This window comes from Macrosteles quadrilineatus, unplaced genomic scaffold (genome assembly GCF_028750875.1).
Source record: "Macrosteles quadrilineatus isolate MER2022 unplaced genomic scaffold, UCM_ALF_1.0 Scaffold_6__1_contigs__length_79288215, whole genome shotgun sequence".
NCBI classification, from domain to species: domain Eukaryota; kingdom Metazoa; phylum Arthropoda; class Insecta; order Hemiptera; family Cicadellidae; genus Macrosteles; species Macrosteles quadrilineatus.
In genome coordinates, this window is record NW_026542599.1 from 33,314,089 (window position 1) to 33,335,314 (window position 21,226).

Here is a 21,226-nt window from a genome sequence, read left to right on the forward strand (position 1 = left end):
TTAACTCCAGGCTGCGGCTCAAAGTGGCAACACTGTCAGTGGTGCCTAGTGCCGGTTATAGTGCTATTACAGCAGCTGTTTTGTTTGGAGGCATCTATAATGAGTATGTTGTTTATTTTTAAGAAGGGGAAAGCTTGGTTACTGGGCTATGAAAATATTAACGACATTTTAAATGTACAGAAATATATTTTCAATTTAGGCCTATATTGTTTTTTGGTTTACAACACTGTATGATTTAATTTCGAACTTTTAATAAATTTATATTATTTAAATGAATAATACGCGATTAAATGAATGGGTTTTACCCACGGCCACCTTTAACTCAATGGTTTTACCTGTCTGCTACAGTGCTACGTTACCTTATGGGACGTCTGGTGCTAAACAGCACTACTTTGTGACGTTGCCAATCATTAATAATAATTAATGATTTTTCTTTAGTGTAGCATGTTTTACTGTTGTATGACTGACTTGTGCCTTTCAAGCTTCCATGACAAGATTGATTGCATGTAATTGCCTAAAGATCAACAAATGTCTTAAGTCTTATAGATAAAACATACCAAGGGAGTATGTTTTATCTATGGCCTTATGTCTTAATCTACCAGGCTGCGGCCTTGGCACATGGCAGACAAAACATTCAAAAAACATTGATTATTTATCTCTAAAGAGGGAGATTATCAATGCTAATAACTAATTATTTGAGTTATACATGTTTTGGGAGTATTGTTATGAAACCAATGAAAAATGAAAGAAAAAACAAATTCATTCTGAAGGATATACAAGATTATTATTTTTGTGTTTGGGATTGGTGGCTTACAGAAAATATTGTGAGCTATTATATATAATGCTCATAATCAATACTAAAATAACCGCTTAATCTTATTGCTTTTTCAAGTAGCGCTGCTTCTGCTTGCACTCTATACTCTATGCATTTAAAAGCGCGGTAATACAATGAAATTGTCCAATAGAACAGAAGGCTCCAGGCAGAATGATAACCCCAAATTATTTTGTATTTGAAATGTTTACAGCTGTTTTTATTTTGTTTTCTCCGTCTCCACTGTCCGTTTAGAATTTAGATTAACAATTTTATTTGTTTTGTGCCATTATGTAGCCTAGTTGTTAGGAATTAAAATTCCATACAGGATTTATGAAGAGTACGAAACAAGAATTAATAATTATCTTTGCCCAGTCGGAAACAGTGTCATTGTTCATAGACTTGTTCTTTAATGTGTGTTTGGACTGTTTGGAGCACTTTATTAAAGAATCAAACTTTTCTTTTAAGGACTAAGATACGCGTGTCAGTGTATTGTTTTCGTAGTAAGTATTTAGGTTCAAGATTTGAATATTTGAACTCAAGTGACAAGCGTGAAGACATCGAAATGTCTTTAGGTAAGTTAGGCCTATTTTTTTAATGATTATGTTTGGTAAATGTAAATTAAGTTAGAGCTTTCTCTTTTATATTTTAATTGGCTCTATGTCAACTTTCCTACGCCTACTTTTTAAATAAGTTAACAAATCGAGCATTAAGTTAGTCGTGTGAAGACTAGCCTACATTTCTGAAATCAAATTTAACATTGTTCAATTTGGTTGTTAGCTTGAGACCTTTGCCTTCTGCTACCTAACTTATAAGTTTTCAAATTGTATGTTTTAAGTAAACGTGAGATCCTACAAGTTTACGTATAGGCTACATTTAGCCTAGGCCTACATAACTTAAGTTTCCTAATGTTCAAGGCCTAAGTTACAAGCTTACAGGTTTTCAGATGCTGAATCCGAAAATGCAATCATTTTTAGTCAGAAATTATTCTAAGTGTCCAAAAAACAAAACCAAAGACAACAGTTTTAAGGATCATTGAGCGATGGTGATTTAGGCGAGTCCAAGTTCTAGTGACACTAATACTTGAAGGGGATGAAGGTTTGTGAAGAGCAAACGGCTGTACTATTAACTTGCATGCAATTAAATTAACTGAATCTATCAACGAACACAAATATAACCTAAACAACGAATAGGAAAGCAATGCTCAATTACACTCTCACACACATAGGTACACTATTACAAGAAATTGACGATTCCCCTGTCTACAAGGACGGCGGAGAAGACATCGATGGTAAATGGTAAATGGTAAAAATCAACAAAACTGTAACACAACAGCATGTAAAATGTAACTTTTTTAAACAAACTTTTGTAGTGATTTATAGACATAGCCTACAATAAGTGTACTTATTACTGAAGTGTGAATGTGTATCCTATACTTAACTTAGTAAAACTGTTGTAATCAAACCTAACCTCACCTCTGGAACAATTCAAAATCCTATTTGATGACAGAAAAGACGGTGAAAGTAGCCTATAAGTTATCAAACTTTCATCCAATATTTGTTATCAAATTATGATAAATATTTTTAAGTACCGTATAAGTTAAAATTGAAATTTCATCTGATAATAAGTTAACTTATATTGTAAGTTCTCTGCAGGACTGTTCCTTAAGTTAATGGTTTTTAGCTTGTTATAGAAAAAGAAATTTTTCAACTGAAGACTAGTAGGGCCTACATGTAAGTTAGAAATTGTAAACAGAACCCTTAACTTAGGCCTATTCTTGTTATGCCAGTAGCGTTTCTCTGTGTTTTCAAGTTCCCTTTGACCTTTGGGCTATTGATTCGGCCCTCAGTTTTTCATGTGCCTTAATGTTTTATTTTTGAGCCAAACCCGTAGGCCTACATTTTATTTTTAAATTGTTTTTAAGTGGGCGGAGATGTTCGCCACTCAGCCGAAGAAATGGATGAAATTCGGCAGAAACAAGTTGCTTATGAATACCTTTGCCACCTGGAAGAGGCAAGAAAGTAAGTTTTTAACTTAGAATTGTGCATAATCTAGTAGGCAATGGAAAGCTACATAGCTACCATTTTGCATACCGGTAATAATGTTCTTCTTTATGATAACAGAATCAATTTGTCAATTAAGTTAATATTATTAATAAATAATATACTGTGTATCAATAATTAGACTAGGCTATCTCTTCTCTAATAAGTAAAGCAGTTTTAATCATTAAGGCAGCAAACATAATTCAGCTTTTAAGATTAATTTATTCATATTATTTCAATTGCCTGAGGTCCGTGTGAGTTACAATAAATTACCTAGTCTAGTAAACTTAATACTGTACCGGTACTGTAAACTCAATAATTCAATACTAAAGAGTAGGATAACTCACATAACAGTTTTTTATTTTTATTTTTAAGCCTACACATACCTATTATTTTTACTTTTATGTAGGCCTACATCCCTACAAAGTATTGGTTTTAGCAGCATTATATTAAATAATCCACAGCAAAATCACTTCATGGCTATGTTTCTTGATAGAATAAGGTAAAGTTTCAAAAAGAATGAATTCATTTCTTAAAATAAATACATCTTCCTTAAAAAATAAGGTTGCCAACAACACAGAAATACAATAAAATAGCTTCCTTGTCTATTAACTTGTTTATCTTTTAAGATGGATGGAGGCTGTGCTTCGCGAAGAACTTCCACCTTGCACAGAACTAGAAGAATATCTGAGGAATGGAGTCATTTTAGCAAAATTAGGAAACATTATTGCTCCAGAAACTGTTCCGAAGAACCGCATTTACGATCAAGACCTAAAGCGGTACCGGGCTGCAGGTCTCCATTTTCGTCACACCGACAATATAAACTATTGGATCAAGTCATTAAAGACTGTAAAATTGCCATTGGTAGGTGTTGCTAGAGAATGTAGTATAAAAACTAACTGCCATAGGCCTACCTATTTACTTTCCACTCAATGCAACATGATTAATTTTTTATTTGTTAAGGGCCTATTTGTAAGGAAGGTTATACAAATATTGAGCTTTTCATTGACTACTGTATAGGCACAGAGGAAACATTCTTATGGAACAATCGTGCGCTTTTATCTCGGGTATGGTGGGGCGGAAATATACTAGTACTGAGCAAGGACAGCAGTTGTAGCCCACAGGCTAAAGAGAGCGGAAGGGGACGACCAATAGAATTTGCACTAGACACAAGCGACTGGTGCTAGATACTACTTTAGCGTACCATTGAATGTTTCCTCTGTATCTTACTTGTCTGTACTATAGGTAGGCCTAATAATAAATCAAATTAACTGGTGTCACATTATGTATGATTTACTATTTTAAGTAAATTCTAAAAATTTCTCTGTGAGGTTCAAGAAGATCACCAATAAAATAAACCCTTACTTAATAATGGCTGGTGGTGTATAGACATTCTGCATACATATCTTGGATTATTTCAGTATTAAACTTTCTACTATTAATACAATTTCAGTATCCAAAAGTTAATAATATTTTGTTTTGGATGTTATGCGTAGTAAATAGTTGTAACATCTGGTATGTTTGCAGACATTCCAACCTGAAACAACTGATGTGTATGACAAGAAGAACATGCCTCGAGTAATATACTGTGTGCACGCCCTTAGCTCACACTTGTTCAAACTGGGGAAGGCACCTCAGATACAGGATCTGTATGGGAAAATCACATTTACAGGTAACATATAAGTTGTCAAAAAATAATCTAGAGAAGTAGTTAAATTTCCCGCTACAGCAAACCTGCAGACTAAGGACAATGATGATGTCTACAACACTATGGAAGATCTTCAAGATTTTGCCACGATCACGAAAGACAATAATATATTTCTGTGATTACGGAGATGACGATGATGTCTACCCGTCTGCGGAAGATGTTCAGGATTATTACACACGACCACAAAAGACGATGATGATGTTTTTGTGTCCACGGGAATAGACAATGATAGATATCTACACAACCCCAGGAAATATTTAGAATTTTGCTGTATTTAATTGCCAGCCTTCCAGGAGATAGGAGGTTTGTTGGCCAAGGAGCTACCCGGGGACTCTGCTGCTCTACATGCTGCTGTCATAGTCATCAACCAGACAGTTGTATTGTATGTCGGTGTTGTAGATGAGGAGATCACAGTGATGAGCAGTGAACTACAGAAGTACGGAGTACAGTTGCCTGCCTTCCAGAAGATAGGAGGTTTGTTGGCCAAGGAGCTACCCGGGGACTCTGCTGCTCTACATGCTGCTGTCATAGCCATCAACCAGACAGTTGTATTGTATGTTGGTGTTGTAGATGAGGAGATCACAGTGATGAGCAGTGAACTACAGAAGTACGGAGTACAGTTGCCAGCCTTCCAGAAGATAGGAGGTTTGTTGGCCAAGGAGCTACCCGGGGACTCTGCTGCTCTACATGCTGCTGTCATAGCCATCAACCAAGCCGTGGATGCTGAGGTGGGTGTAACATGTTGAAGTACTTGCCTGGGAACCCACTCAACCACGATAGCTTTTGTTAACTCTGCTTTAAAACACTAACAGGTTGTGAATCTATATATTAAAAATTATCGGGTTTTCTTTTCCGAGTCCGTCTTCCTCTTCTACCCGACTGAGTTTCATGATTTTGGTCTTAAATTAAAGGTATGCATGCGTAGATTTGCCATCAAGCATCGGCATTCATTTATCTGACGTATTACTCGAGTTATGCACAAACGTAATTTGCTCCCTGTACATTTCTTATAGGAGATAAATTTGTTTTTTCTTTTCTGAGTCCGTTCGGCTCTTCTACCCGACCGATTTTCATAATTTTGGTCTTAAATTAAAGGTATGCACGCGTAGATTTGCCATCAAGCATCAGCATTCATTTATCTACAGTATTACTTGACCAAAAAACATAAACTAGATTTTTTTTTAATTGTTACTTCAATTGAAGATATATTTCCTCAGTTATAATTACGTAATCCTATATGTTTTGGTCTAAGAACCTTCAGTGAAATACCAGCTTTCATTTGAGCCCTTGATTATTAAGATCGGACGTACCTGAAGCGCGCTGCTGAATTCCAAACAATAAAAAATTTAACTATTTTGGGATTTACCGACGACCAGTGAGTTCATTTGGCTCTTCTACCCGACCGATTTAATGATTGCCATTAGCTGTATGGGCTATTAATCAACAGCTGTGTCTAAGGAATAAGTCGGCCTTAGTCACAAACAAGACTACAAGATCGTGTCACTCATCCTACACTTATCTCCATACCTACTTTGCCATGGTGAACATATTTTAACTGATTTTTTTATCGGCCGATAAAAAAATCAACCTTGTGCGCTTAGCCTAAGTGAAAAGTGAATCAATACATAGACCTATACATCTGAAAGATTTTTAGAGACAGTATATGAGTGAAAATTTAAAAACGTACGTTTTCATGTCCCTGGCCTTTTACTTCGTAGATACTGGATTTGTAGTTTATTATTATGTGTTTTAATATTTTTTGGGACGGGGGCAACATGTTACACACATTTATTTGGTTTTAAATAGGTTCTAGGTATTTTTTTCGTATTTTTTAAGTCTCGAAATTCACGACCATGACGTGTCCCTAGGGTACATTTTCCAACTTTCACGCTGTTTTTAGACTAATTATTCATGCCGAAATATATAAAGCCATATTTTTATGTCATCAATGGTTATTAAACTTACAAAAAAGGAGCATATTATAATTTTATTGTCATTGCAAACTGACTACCATGACAAAATAAGTCTGTCCCTCGATTTGGCGTCACGACCATTTGGGGAAAATTTTCAACTTTGGAGCACGACAGTGGCAAGCCTGGCGTCGATGGAGTCAGTTGGTTTTAGAGACTAGTTCGGGGTGTACGTCAGGATTGTAGTGCCGGTCGTTTCGACTTGAAAGGAGGAATTACAAGATTAATAAAGGAAAGATTGTGTTTTTTGTAATTTTGGTGTGTCCATGACCGTACGTAGTCATTCGATGAAGTAGACATGGTGTTATTTTTTGTTTATAAGATATTTCAATTGCTAGATTAACCTAGAAGTCCACTTTGTATCCTTGAACATGAGGTGCAGGGCTACCGCAAGAACAGAGCCAAATAACACAAAATTTCACGACCAAAGTTTCACGACCATCGTGGTTTTTTCACGACCAATCCAGCCTTATGGATTATAGTGTGTTTGGTCGTGACAATAACTTTAATATAATTGTAAATTGAACAGTTTAGTTCAATTGAAACACATAATTTTATTATATCTAACAGTATAATTGAAGGATTGTTTAGAAAGATTTAGATTATTCCAGACAATTCACGACCGTACCACTTGTCCCTGACCATCACGTTTATGATTTCTATCATAAAAAATTCAAAAATTAAAATATCGTCATATTTCAATGTTTTATACACAAAAGAAGCACACCTCTATACAAACATAACGATTTTTCGGGTCTCTGGTAAGTTTTTTCGGAGTTATACAAACTTAAAAAGATTTTATTGGCTTTTTTCAATTTTTTGAGTTTTTTTCTTTTTTTCTAGAAAGACCAAATATACCAAAAGCTCAGTGACCTTTTTATTGTATAATGGTCATAAAAGTAAATTAGTTTATAGCAAAACATAGTTATAAAAATAATATTAACTATTTTTAATATTCATTTAAACGTCCGTTATGGTCGTGACAGGATTTTGTGTTTTTCCACTAAAGATGCTCTTTAAAAAAAAAACTACCAAAGATATTGCGTTACCATGGACATTTTATGAAACTTCAAATGTTAATAAAATAAAAAAAATAATAAAAGTTTTGAAAAAAGGGGAAAAAATTTGCAAAGTGCTTTTCCTGAAAACGTACGTTTTTAAATTTTCACTCATATAGCCTACAGTATAGAGTTGAAAATCCGAACGTCAAAAATCCTAAACGTCAAAAATCCGAACTGCTCCTGAGGTTTTAAAAATATTGAATTAGCACAGAGACAACAGATGTTTTACAATTTCGCGGGCCAAACAGTCGGTTGGCAGGGAAATGAGTGAACACGCCGAGCCAGTCTGTTTTGTTTGTTTCCAATGTATAAGCTCTACATATTTTTTCAAGAAACGAATTCCCCAGTTATATAACGAAAATACCTAAGTACAAAAATCATTATTTTTATTTCATTCACTGTATCTTAGAACTGTATTTTTAATACTGTAGGCATAATTATGTGTCTATTAGGCATTTCTAGGCTATGTTTGAAAATCCTAACAAATCGGTAATCTGAACTACCTACGGTCCCAATTGGTTCGGATTTTTGACTCTCTACTGTATTGCAAGGTCATAACACTGTCAGGAAAGTCTTAAGTCAAAAAACCTAATACAATAATTATGCCTGTAAAAGCAAGGGATCAGTGTTTGAAACTTTGTTAAAATCCTATCTTGACAAATGAAAATCTGAGCCTTGTCACAGCTTGCTTCATGATTCAATTTATTTGCTCTCTTGACTATCACCTGTATGATCTTGGTCTAGTACAACGACATGTTTGGTATCATCAAGGTAATCATGTATCTTTGGTATCTGGGGAGCGAGCTGGCGTAGTGGTTAGAGCACGGGACTTCAGTCCCTGAGGTCCCGGGTTCGATCCCCGCCAAGTCACCAATGGATTTTATCTAAGTGATAATGCGCAACTCTTAGGTCTAGCCTGAAGTAATGTGAAAAACAATCCCAGGCTCGTGCCTAGCGTCCTTGGACAAAAAAAGTAGGTAATCATGTAAATCCTTGTCCCCTAAGCCGCAAAAGTGCTTCTGTTGCTTAAAACTATTGTCCTTTGAGTTGTGGGCACAAACCAACATTCTTATTTCAGCCTATTCAAACATAAAAAGTTAGTTAAACAGATAAAGACAATTAGATACATTATGATAATAACGATTTCAATCATTGGGCCCAATGGGCCCAATTTACTCATGTATCTTTTAATGTATAATGTTTATAGGATTCAATGTAATGTTTACAGGATTCACAAGCACTGTTAACGAGTTTACAAAATAGAAATGCCAAGCTGGAGTTTGTTTTGACTGAATATTTAGAGAAATATGCTGCAACATTGAAAACAGCAAAGGCAGCCAAAGTGGAAGCTGCATTGAATAGGGTAAGATACAGAATCAACTAGGTTCCTAGAATAGCCAGCCTCTGTTGTTTAAGAATAAATTTATACACTTTGAACTCCAGTATAGTTAATTAATCATCATGCTATGCAGAAATTAATCTTTGTTCAACTATTCACATTAAACTGTGTTAGAAAAGTTGAGGTATAGCTAAAGGTATAGAAAAGTTGTGTTAGAGGTATAGATTAATTGTTTTTTAACTAGTTTTAAATAGTGTTAGTTATATTAAATGATAGGTTTTCTGATAACATTCAATTTGTGTTTCTTACTGATTTGATTCAACACGTTAAAAAACTGATTTGATGCGATAAACGTAATAAAATTATAGTACAGGAAATCAGTTTAAAATTATGCTAAATTATGTATGAACATTAATGTTTTATTGAAATTTGTAGTCCCTGAATGATAGCTACGTTGCTGATGTATACGACGAACTGCTCACTCAAGCCGAACTTCAGGGACATATAAACTCTGTCAATGGTAAGAACTTTTGTTTTATGATGTATAATTTTGGGTTGAAAAGAATATATTTCATCCTCTGAATCATGTTTTTTTAACACATGGTTTTAATCAGAGTAAATGCCAGTAGATTAAGGTTAAGTTTAGAATACTGTTATTGTCTTTAAAAGACTATTACACAAATTTGGGATCTAAAATCTGATCCTGCCTCAGGTGAAAAAGTTCCTAAAAATAAAGAAATGTGTAGACCTCAAAGAAAACTGTATGGTTGTCAAAACAAGAAATAACAAATCCGGAAAGGACACAATTTTAGTAGTCCACAAGTAGACACAGGTTTTACCATTTAACACCAAAATAAACTTAAAACAAGGAATATCAGCATTTAGTTCCCTTTGTTTTATAAGCATGTTTCTTTATTTTTCAGTTGGCCAGAAGTGGAATGAGGTTCTGGACATTGTTGCTCAGAACGACCCTGACCGGATGTCGTCTGCATTGGCGTCTCCTTGCCTTCAACTCATGGTGGGTCATGTAGCAATGCTTCAATTATGCAACTATTCTAGCAACCTTAAGGATTATTTAAACTATGTCAAGTGAAAGAAAACTTTAAGTTAAACAAATTTAGATATCTTAGTTAGTCTTTTAGTCCTTTGAGAGCTTTGAAGGCTTCTCTAAGAAGGTGCTCACTTAGGATTGGGAGGTTTTTATTTAGTTTTTTTTTTAGTGTAAGTAGAGCTTAAACCTCATAGTACTTTAGGTACTCATAGATAGGCCTACTCAAACAAAGGTCACACAATTTAACATTGATTAAGTTACTAAGATCTAGCTACGCAGTTGCCTTGTAAGGTGTCAAATATAATAATTTCATGTTTAAAATGTTTTAAGTATTTGTGTGAAGGCTCATCTTTAGCAGCATAAATATCTGACAAGCATCGCTCAATGAGATTTATGTTAAATTAGTAGTGATGGTCGGATCCGGATATCGGACTACCGGATCCGCCGGATCCGAGCTAGAACCGGTACCGGATCGGATCCAAAAAATTCCGGATCTTGGGCTGGATCCGGTTTTGATGGATCCGATTTTTTGAAATTGTTTCCCGATTTTTTTACTAACACAAAGCTGTCTGTATCACTGTACAACCACCATTTTTTTACTAGCACAAAGCTGTCTGTATCACTGTACAACCCCGGTTTGTTTACTAAAATAAAGCTGTCTGTATCACTGTACAACTCTGATTTGTTTACTAAAATAAAGCTGTCTGTATCCATGTAAGAGACCGACTTCCCCCCGATTTTTTTACCAACACAAAGCTGTCTGTATCACTGTACAAGTGTACAACCCCGATTTTTTACCAACATAAAGCAGTCTGTATCACTGTACAACCTCGATTTGTTTACTAACACAAAGCTGTCTGTATCACTGTACAACCCCGATTTTTTTAATAACACAAAGCTGTCTGTATCACTGTACAACCCCGATTTTTTTACTAACACAAAGCTGTCTGTATCACTGTACAACCACGATTTTTTTACTACCACAAAGCTGCCTGTATCACTGTACAACCCCGATTTTTTTACCAACATTAAGCTGTCTGTATCCATGTAAGAGACCGATTTCCCCAAGATTCGTTTACTAACACAAAGCTGTCTGTATCCATGTACAAGACCGTTTTTCCCCCAAGTGTTTGTCTCTTGATGCAAATAACTTATATGGCAAGGCCATGTCGCGATGTTTGTCTCTAGATGCAAATAACTTATATGGCTATTCCATGTCTCGATGATTGTCTCTAGATGCAAATAACTTATATGGCAAGGCCATGACTCAGTGTTTGTCTTTTGATGCAAATAACTTATATGGCAAGGCCATGACTCAGTGTTTGTCTTTTGATGCAAATAACTTATATGGCAAGGCCATGACTCAGTGTTTGTCTCTTGATCTAAATAACTTATATGGCAAAGCCATTTCTCAATTGAATTTGAAACAGTATGATTTAAATTGGCATTCTGTTAATTACGTTTTTTTACCCGCCCTTATGACAGTGTGTATCCGGATCCGAAGATCCGGATCCGAATTTTTCAAGATCCGGATCCGGATCCGGTACCGACATTTTCTTGGATACGCCCATCACTATAAATTAGTGAATGCTGCTGAAGATGAGTTCAAAACGTACAGAATGAAATGACTACATTTCACGCCTTATTGCAACTATGTAAGTTGATCTTCATCTTGTTATTGAATATCAGGGAGGGTCAAGGTTATCAATTAAAAATAACATTGAAATTTTGTTCTAGTAGGCCTTATGAAACTTTTTTGCATTGGTCATTAAGGAATGAATTTTAGTGCATTGATGGATCAGAAGTAAACATTCTAAACTGTGTTTTTCAGCCCAGACGGAATTGGGTTTGATTGATTACCTTTTTGTTGCAGAATGTGGAACAGACAAACGGTCAGTTTTATGAGGAAGGTTTACGATGTCTAGTGGAGAGTGGCAACTGGATAGAATACGAAGAAAGTTCCGAGTGGCGCAAGGTGATGCAGGAAATCGTTAATAATGGAAACATCAGTGCTCTGACACATCGAAGACGTAAGTTTACGCACTGAAACATTCAGCTACTGCGCTGGTAAAAAGTATTGGTATGACACGAGGCATAATAATATTGTGAATATGAGTTTACAGGTTTCTATAATGTTTGCTCTAGACCAACTTAAATCTTGAACTACAAAAATCATGTTTAGACGTAAAAAAAATTCATCTCTAAAATTATTTGTATTGTCGTGTGTTACTTTTACTTGAGTTATATGGTTTGTCAAAATATTGATTTTACTCAGATCTCGTAACTGATATTTACCTAAACTTCAATGATTCTTAAACTGAAATCCACATGACATATACTTTTTAATATGAAATTTAAATTTTGTATTAACAAACAAAGTTATGTAATGATTGATTTTATGAATCAGGAAGATATATTTGTGATATATTTGTGTACACTGTACAGGGACAGCAGCTGTAGTTAGAGTCAATGAAGAGCTTGCTGGGGGCTCTGTGGACGGGTTGTTAGCAGCTCTGAGTAACCCAGCACTAGACATAGACTCTGAACTACTCACTGAGTTTGCTGCCCCTCTCTACTGGGAAGAGATGGTTGCTGACAGAATGGACTGTGGTCACGATCTCACCCTGCAGGTTTGTGAATAAATCTTTCTCATCCCACTGATTCACTAAATACTAAATAATCATAGAAACATATTATATATCTTATGCAATAGTAGTGTATGGAGGCACTTCCCAGAAAAATTTAGATAAGATACTTGTTTTACAGAAAAAGGCAATAAGAATAATGTTAAATCTAGATTATAATGAGTCTGTAAAGCAACATTTTCTCAATTTGAAACGTACTGGAATGTATCATACATGGAAAAAATAACCAGGAAAAATTTAAAACACATTGTGAAACCCATCAATACAACACTAGAAACAAAAAAATATAGTTCTACCTAAACACAACTTAGAAATGTATAAAAATAAGCCCTCATGTGCCGGTGTAAAGTTTTTAAAGATAATACCAAATGAAATAAAAGATATTAAGGATAAAAAAAAGTTTAGACAAAAACTTAAAGAATTTTTGATAGAAAAACCCACCTACTCAATAGATGAACTTTTTATGAATGTATACAGCTATAGATAGTTTTGTTTTCTGTATTTTTTGTTTAGGTTAAGTATTTGTACATAGTAATTATAAGCTTGACACTATTTATTGTATGTTTTGTACATAATATAAATAAAGATAATTTGAATTTGAATTATTATTTGTGAAGGCTCTAGGCCAAAACAGGTTTCATTGTGTTTTTTATAGGAAGAGTAGGCTCAACTGTACAGTAGGCATGTCTTCTCAATAGGGATACATTTAAAATTTATGCACACACAGAAAATTGAGACATTTCATAGTCTCTGACCACTTTGACAATCACATTAAAGTAGCGAACATGAAATATTTTAATTTTGTATTTATTAGTACCTATCACGTTACTAGTCCGGAAAATATAAGGCTATGGAAAACACATTTTGGACAAGTGACATACAATATTTTCCGTCATACTACTCTAAAGTAACCTAACAATAAATCAAATGTACAAATCCGTTACATGCTCCCACCAACAAATGAACTTAATAACCACTACTCATGACTTCTAAGTAGGGATGGACGGGTCCCGAAATTTCGGGAATTTTTCGGGAAAAAAATATTCCCGATTATCGGGACGGGATTACATTTGACTCGGGAATTTTTCGGGACGGGATTTGGTCCGATCGTCGGCGATTTTTCCGCTTCGCGAGTGCCGATAACGCCGTTATTGCGAGCGATAGGTCCGCGAACGCAGGAGACGAAGTCATTTCGACGATTATGCCGTGACCGCGGAGTCCTACCGACGACCGCGCCGTGACCGCGAGTCATACCGACGATCGCGCCGTGACCGTTGAGTCCTACCGACGATCGCGCCGTGACCGCGGAGTCCTACCGACGATCGCGCCGTGACCGCGAGTCATACCGACGATCGCGTCGTGACCGCGAGTCATACCGACGATAACCCCGTGACCGCGGAGTCATACCGACGATCGCGCCGTGACCGCAAGTCATACCGACGATCGCGCCGTGACCGCGGAGTCCTACCGACGATCGCGCCGTGACCGCGGAGTCATACTGACGATCATGCCGTGATGGCGGAGTCATGCTGACGATCGAGCCGTGATCGCGAGTCATACCGACGATCATGCCGTGACCGCGAGTCATACCGACGATAACCCCGTGACCGCGGAGTCATACCGACGATCGCGCCGTGACCGCAAGTCATACCGACGATCGCGCCGTGACCGCGAGTCATACCGACGATCGCGCCGTGACCGTGGAATCATACCGACGATAACCCCGTGACCGCGAGTCATGACGACGATCGCGCCGTGACCGCGAGTCATGACGACGATCGCGCCGTGACCGCGAGTCATACAGACGATCACCCCGTGACCCGCGAGTCACAAGTTTCTATAGGTACCTGTAAATTGTTACCCATTTTTTGGTTTTTATAGATCAGTGCCACAAATGGTAAAAATTGATTTCTTATGTCTTTTTTGGTAACTGCAATACAGTACTTTCGTTTTATGCACAGAAAAAAATCCCGTCCCGTCCCGTCCCGAAAATCGGGAAGGAAATAAAAATCCCGTCCCGTCCCGTCCCGAACTAAAAATTCAATCCCGTCCATCCCTACTTCTAAGGGAAGTTATGGTTTTGTTTATAACCTCTCATTGAAAATGATTGTGATTCAACAACTCATTGTACTAACCACTCATTGTATAATCAGCTGGCGTCTGGTAAAAATTCATTACAGTACAGTAAGTAATAAAATCCCATTTGAAAACAGGTGGTAGACAGCTGTTTTCCGGACTAAATCCTTGCGTGGCAAGTCCATTAAAGCAGTGTAATGTGGCAAAAAAGTGTTTTCTATTGAGAAAATACCCACTAAAGTTGATCATACGATTTCAGGACATCAAGACAAGTGTTAGAGTTCTGTCCCAGATTGCAGCTCTCTCCAGTGCTTTAGACTCCAAGAGCCACGACCGCATATGGACTAAACTCATGGACCTGTCAGCTATACTGCGGTTTGAGGTTAGTTGGATACTGACGTTTTTGTAAATGCATTCCATAATATTTTAGGGATGCTTGTAAATATTGATAATCACTACAAAGTGACTCAATAGATATTCAAATTAAAATCAATAAGAAAAAAATATTTGGAATACAGTAGGCCCATGTTATTAATGTAATAATAAATGTAATAATAATAATTAATGTATAATTGTTATACATTTTTCCAGAAAATTACCAAAGATGTGGTTCAAAATTAAAGTCGATTGGAAAAGCTAGTTTTGTTATCAATGAAGCCCAAGCCTATCTTGGAGACTTAAAAGTTCAAACATACCCCAACACAGGAAACCTGGAGCATAATCAGTTTTTCCAGACACTTTATCAAATTTGAATTTAAATAGGTTTATGGAAAAAATACTTTGATATCCATCCACAGAACGAATGATGGCTGAAAGAGTACCTTCTCATATTTACTCCTTCGTGGAACATAAAAAATCGTTGTTTGGATTAGGTACATTAAAAAAACCCACAATGTAATAAAATTTTTTTGAAAATTCACAGATCGATATTTCAAGCAATTTACAGCATTGAATTTACCACCAATAAAGATAACATACTGTTTACCACTTTTAATAACTTGACAGCCTAAAGCTGTTGGATAAAATGTAGGATACTACTAAATTGTTGTCTTTTGACTGCTGAAATGAATGAATAAATAGTGTGTTTGAAACTCTCGAATCAAGGTGGCTTCAAAGGATCCCAAAATGATACGTGTTACCAACTCTAGTCTTGCCATCACGGTGAAGACTATTTAATAGTAACTTGAATGGAGAGGAAAAGGAAAATTTGCCATGGATAAAAATTACGCTGTTGATTTCCACTAAGGGAGTGTTTTATGTGTGTTGCAGGGACTGGACCCGTCACTGCAGACTCAGTATTGCAAGGGACTGATTGCTGGTCGCAACTACAAACTGTTAGAGAACATAGAATGCACCATTCTCAACTCTGCTGATGTGCAGGACTGTATACGTCTGGTCAACTCCACCTACGAGGAGAACAAGCGAAGTAAGCCATGAGAATGAGTTGTTATTCATTTCTACAAGTTGAAAATGTCAATTTGAACCAGGTCTTATTGATTTAAAATAATTAATTTGTTTAACTAGGTTGTTAACTTGTACTTTGTTAAAATTGAGAATATCATCAATTCGGAAGAATTTTTTGAGAGTAATGAAGATAACGGTATGCTCGTGGGTGTTTCTGTGATCGCGAATGACAATCACTTTGCCTGCAGAGACGGCAAGTGTCAATTTCCAAGAATCAGAAAAATCTGTTTTCTGAACACTCCCAATCCCCAATTTATTGTTTAGGATAATCGACTTTCTTTTGTAATATATTTTCTGAGTTTTCAATTTTCTGATTTATGAACCTGTTGTAGTGATAGACTGTCTGCAGTGTTTGAACACAGCTGTGAGAGAGAGATCTCAGACTAGGCTGTGGGATTGTCTACAAGACCCTACACTACATCTGGCTGACAGAACTACGCTACATGACAGTGATCTGCCTCTTATACTCAACCTGTTGCAGGTAATTCTTTCATTTTGATATTTTATAATATGTAATGGACGGGTTTATACTTCTAGCTCAGTATGCAACAGGATTTTTATTTCCATCTTGGTTTTTGAGACAGGGATAGGACAACATTTTTCTCCCAAGATAAAATTCGTTATTTTTTTAATTTTTGCAAATGACAATAATGACATACATAATCAATTTGCTGTCCCTGTAGTGTTTAAGCTCCTGATACCAGTAAAAAGAAGTACTGTATTTGCTTTGTAATTATAAATTTTGTAATGTGTGTCTATCGCACGTCATCAGGACTACAATCCATGATCACAGGGACATTACCCAGAGTAATTGTGAACATGTCTACGATAATGGATCTTGGATCCACATCATTATTCATTATTATTGCAAAAAAAATTATGGGCATCTCCTGTGATTGCAGCAACATATTGAACATCTTCCGCAATCAAGGAGTAATCATGAACATGTCCAGGGCTTATGGCGACATGGTGAACTAAATCTATGATCACGTGATCACGGTACCATTGTGAACATATTCCATGATCACGGTTCCATTGTGAATATATCCTGCGATCATGGCGCCATCATGGATATGTCCAACAACTCACCGCAACATCGTGACCATATTTGTTGATCACGGCACCACTGTCACACAAAACGTACTACTATAACCCAGAATGCCAACCGCATCGTAAAAAGTAAAAAGCCTTAAGCGTTTTGAGAGAGCTTTGCCTGTCAATCCGTAGGCAGCGCCACCAGCGTTGCCATGCAATAGCATAGCAACGCTGGTGGCGCTGCCTACGGATTGACAGGCAAAGCTCTCTCAAAACACTTAATGCTTTTTACCATGCAGTTGGCATTCTGGGTTATAGTAGTACGTTTTCAGTGCCACTGTGAACATGTCCTGCGATCACGGCACCATCATGAACATGTCCAACCACTCGCAGCATTGTGAACATATTTCGTGATCATGTCTCCATTGTGAACATGTATTGCGATCACAGTGCCATCATTAACAAGTCCTGTGTTGGAGTGGACATCATCATCACCCTTTGTATTGGCGACATCTACCACAGTTGAGGAAACAACATCATGAACACTGGCAACCCAGTGAATTCGCCAACAGTTGGAATAAATTCCCTCCTGAGAAAATCCCGATTTTAATGCATCCCTCGCCCAAGTCTTGGAATATTTTGTTTCCGAATATTTCAAAACCCATCCACTTCCAGTAGGTATAGTAGCTCCAGTAGGTAGTAGAGTAGCTGATCTCATAGAACTGCGATAACCAAGCTTTACTCAGGGTAAATTATCAAACTACATTTTTATAAACTTTGTCAAAACCAAAACCAATAGAAAATTAATTTGAATTAGGTTTATAGCTATACAAAATTAAAATGGGATTATACGTTTTCTGGGTTTATGTTGATTTGTTGTTGAATGTTTGTCTGTGCAGAACCGACTAGATGAGCAGGCGGAAGGGGTTGAGTTGTGGTTGGAAGATGTCAAGTCAGCTATCAGGGAAGCCCACAGTCTCATAGATGAGGCACAGACTGGTAATGTAACTATGGGTTGTTTATTTATTTTAGAAATGTGATGATATTTAGCACTATGAAATCTGTTGCAATTACAAAATACAAGGTAGGGAACTTCGTAAGTCAGTGAACACCATTTGATTTGTTGAACATTGCAGATGATAACAAAACTTATACATGTCAGTATTATATAAAAAAATCTTAATTTTGAAGCAAATATGCATTTTTCCATTATACCGAGTTGATTGGTAATCTTTAATCTTAATCTTAATTGAGAGCATACTGGTAGGTTGAATAGTACATTCAGTTAAACACCACTATTAGAGAACACATACACACTATACAGTGCCACAAACCAGACCCCAATAGGTTTATCTATCCAAAGTGGTGGGAGTAATAAACCCAAAAACTTGTGTAACCTAATGTTTCCAAAAAAGGAGTTAATCTGACATATTTGTGGAAATATTTTAGTGAAAATCTTATCAGGCAAATGTAAATTTGCTTAATCTGCCGGTTTTATGCAACAGGGGTATTTTAATATTTGATAGACACTGTCATTACAACAATAAATTAACAGGTCACAAACTCAAAGACAAAAAACGCACACAGCAATATACGTTTAACTTAATTTTGATTGTTTTCAAGTCACATTTTTTTCAATCGGATGTCTCTTGACAAGTTGTTGTATACTTGGTGAGGCCAAGTCACTGTTATGTTAGAAATAAATATATTTTTACATTTGGAATGTTTCTTTAAAGCAATTCTCCTCGTTCGGATGTGTTTGATATGGGCACTTACCTGTGTATAAAACACACAGGGCTGTTCATGTGTTATTGCTTAGTGTACAACTATTGTTAAGTTATTTTGAACAATCTTTATGGTTTTGTTACTTTAATTAGCTTTTGTACCACTTCTGTGGTTGATACTTTATTAGAGATATAAATGTAATCTCTCCTTCTTTGTAATGTTTTGATCTGTTGTCTAATGTTCCAGCTTGCAGATGGCTCAGCGAAGTGAATTCTGGACTGAGCAACAAAAACCGACATAAGGTACCGTAGTGCAACCTAGAATTGTGCACATCCATAAAAAATTAGATTAAATTCACTTCACTAGCAACGCCTTACTCTCGGTTTTGAAACATTATCTGAAGTTTTAGCCAAGGTCTGCAATTAATTTGTTGCTGAAAGAAAGATACATTCAGTTGAACTAAAGGGTATAACTCGTTAAAAAAATAAATTAAAATAATTATTATTATAGATATTACTTTTACAAAAATTAGTAAATAAAAGGTAGTTTATGAAGGAAATTGCAATTTTAAAGTTACTTTGTTACTGAATTATAAATCCTGTACAATACAAGATAGAAAGTTGAAAATGTATTAAATGTGTTCCACCAACTATTTCACTAGAATAGCTCTTGACAACTAATTTTGAGCCACACCTTTTAATAGTTTGAAAAACCACATCTTAAAATATTTAGTGTTTAAGATATATGATAAAAAGATAGAGCATTTTCCAAGGAAATTGACAGGAAAGTAGGCTTACCTTTAAATAAGTCCATAGAGACAAATAAAATATACAACACAAATGTAGAAATTTTCACTGGAGAAATGGCAATGGCAGTTGCAATTTGAATCTATTTCACCTTCTTATATTTAGGTATCTATACTTTATTTATAAAAGGCAAAGCCCTCACTGACTGACTGACTGACTGACTGACTCACTCACTCACTCACTCATCACTAATTCTCCCACTTCCCACTTACCTATGAGGCTGAAATTTGGTACACTGATTCTTTAGGCATTAAATAGGAAAACTAAGTGGTTTTTATTCTGATCGGACTCTCGGGCTCCGCCCCAGTGGCTCTGGAGTTTCCCATGTTAACCTAATGAGTTCTCATATTTAAATGGAAATAATGAATCATAACAGCTGTTTCAATTAAACAAGTTGGTTCTGTTCTATGATGTTCAATAGCATTAAAGTTACAAGAATTACCAACAGAGTGCAGCGCTATTATTTTTTTTTAATATTTGACAACAGCTAATTTGAAACTAAACCCGGAGGCGAGGTAGCGTAGCGAACGAGCTAACCTGAAGGCAAGTGAGCGCTGCGAACGAGCTCCAACCGTAAAGGTGAGTGAGCGTAGCGAACGAACTTCAACCAGGACGTGTGAGCGCAGCGAACGAGCTCCAACCTAAAGATGAATGAGCGTAGCGAACGAACTTCAACCAGGACGTGATTGACCCATGCGAATGAGCTCACATATGAAGTTAAACGGGGAAAGCCCGCGGGTACAGCTAGTTCAAATATATAGGTGAAATAGAATCAAATTGCAACTGCCATTGCCATTTCTCCAGTGGTTGAAGAAAATGTCTACTTTTGAGTTGTATATTTTATGAGTCTCTATGGACTTATTTAAAGTTAAGCCTGCAATCTAGTGTTTACAGGGTGTCTAGTAGTCGGGAAAATCGGGAAAGTCGGGAATTAGTCTTGAATTTCAAAATGGTCTTGAAAGTCGGGATTTAGTCTTAAATTTGATTTCAAAGTCGGGAATTTTCGTGATTTTGCCGCAATCGTCGTCTTGCGTTTACGTGACTGCAAAAGCCAATGATGATGTCTACACGGCCTCGGGAAATGTTCACGATTTTGCCGCAATAGTTGACGACGACTATGACGTTTCCGTGACCGCGGGAGATGACGATGACGTTTCAGTGACCGCGGGAGATGACGATGACGTTTCCGTGACCGCGGGAGACGACGATGACGTTTCCGTGACCGCTGGAGACGACGACGATGACGTTTCCGTGACCGCGGGAGACGACGATAATGTCTACACGGCCGCGGGAAATGTTCATGATTTTGCCGCGATCGCGGACGACAACGATGACGTTTCCGTGACCGCGGGAGACGACGATGATATCTGCTCGGCCGCGGGAAATGTTCATGATTTTGCCGTGATCGCGGACGATGACGATAACATTTCCGTGACCGCTGGAGATGACGGTGATGTCTAAACAGCCGCGGAAAATTTTCATGATTTTGTCAC

The 21,226-nt window shown here is 36.7% G+C and overlaps 1 protein-coding gene across 1 annotated transcript in view; it reads left to right on the forward strand.

Moving 5' to 3' along the window:
* The first annotated feature begins 2,767 nt into the window (after positions 1–2,767).
* Positions 2,768–21,226, forward strand: part of LOC128997445 (ras GTPase-activating-like protein IQGAP1) — a 51,250-nt gene continuing 32,791 nt past the window's right edge. The window contains exons 1-14 of the mRNA XM_054423082.1: positions 2,768–2,832; positions 3,483–3,717; positions 4,381–4,525; positions 5,132–5,289; positions 8,821–8,955; positions 9,367–9,451; positions 9,855–9,949; positions 11,856–12,012; positions 12,428–12,612; positions 14,963–15,085; positions 15,973–16,129; positions 16,500–16,648; positions 18,102–18,201; positions 19,174–19,229. Coding sequence (XP_054279057.1) covers positions 2,768–2,832; positions 3,483–3,717; positions 4,381–4,525; positions 5,132–5,289; positions 8,821–8,955; positions 9,367–9,451; positions 9,855–9,949; positions 11,856–12,012; positions 12,428–12,612; positions 14,963–15,085; positions 15,973–16,129; positions 16,500–16,648; positions 18,102–18,201; positions 19,174–19,229 — 1,845 coding nt within the window. The remainder of the gene's footprint in view (positions 2,833–3,482; positions 3,718–4,380; positions 4,526–5,131; positions 5,290–8,820; positions 8,956–9,366; positions 9,452–9,854; positions 9,950–11,855; positions 12,013–12,427; positions 12,613–14,962; positions 15,086–15,972; positions 16,130–16,499; positions 16,649–18,101; positions 18,202–19,173; positions 19,230–21,226) is intronic.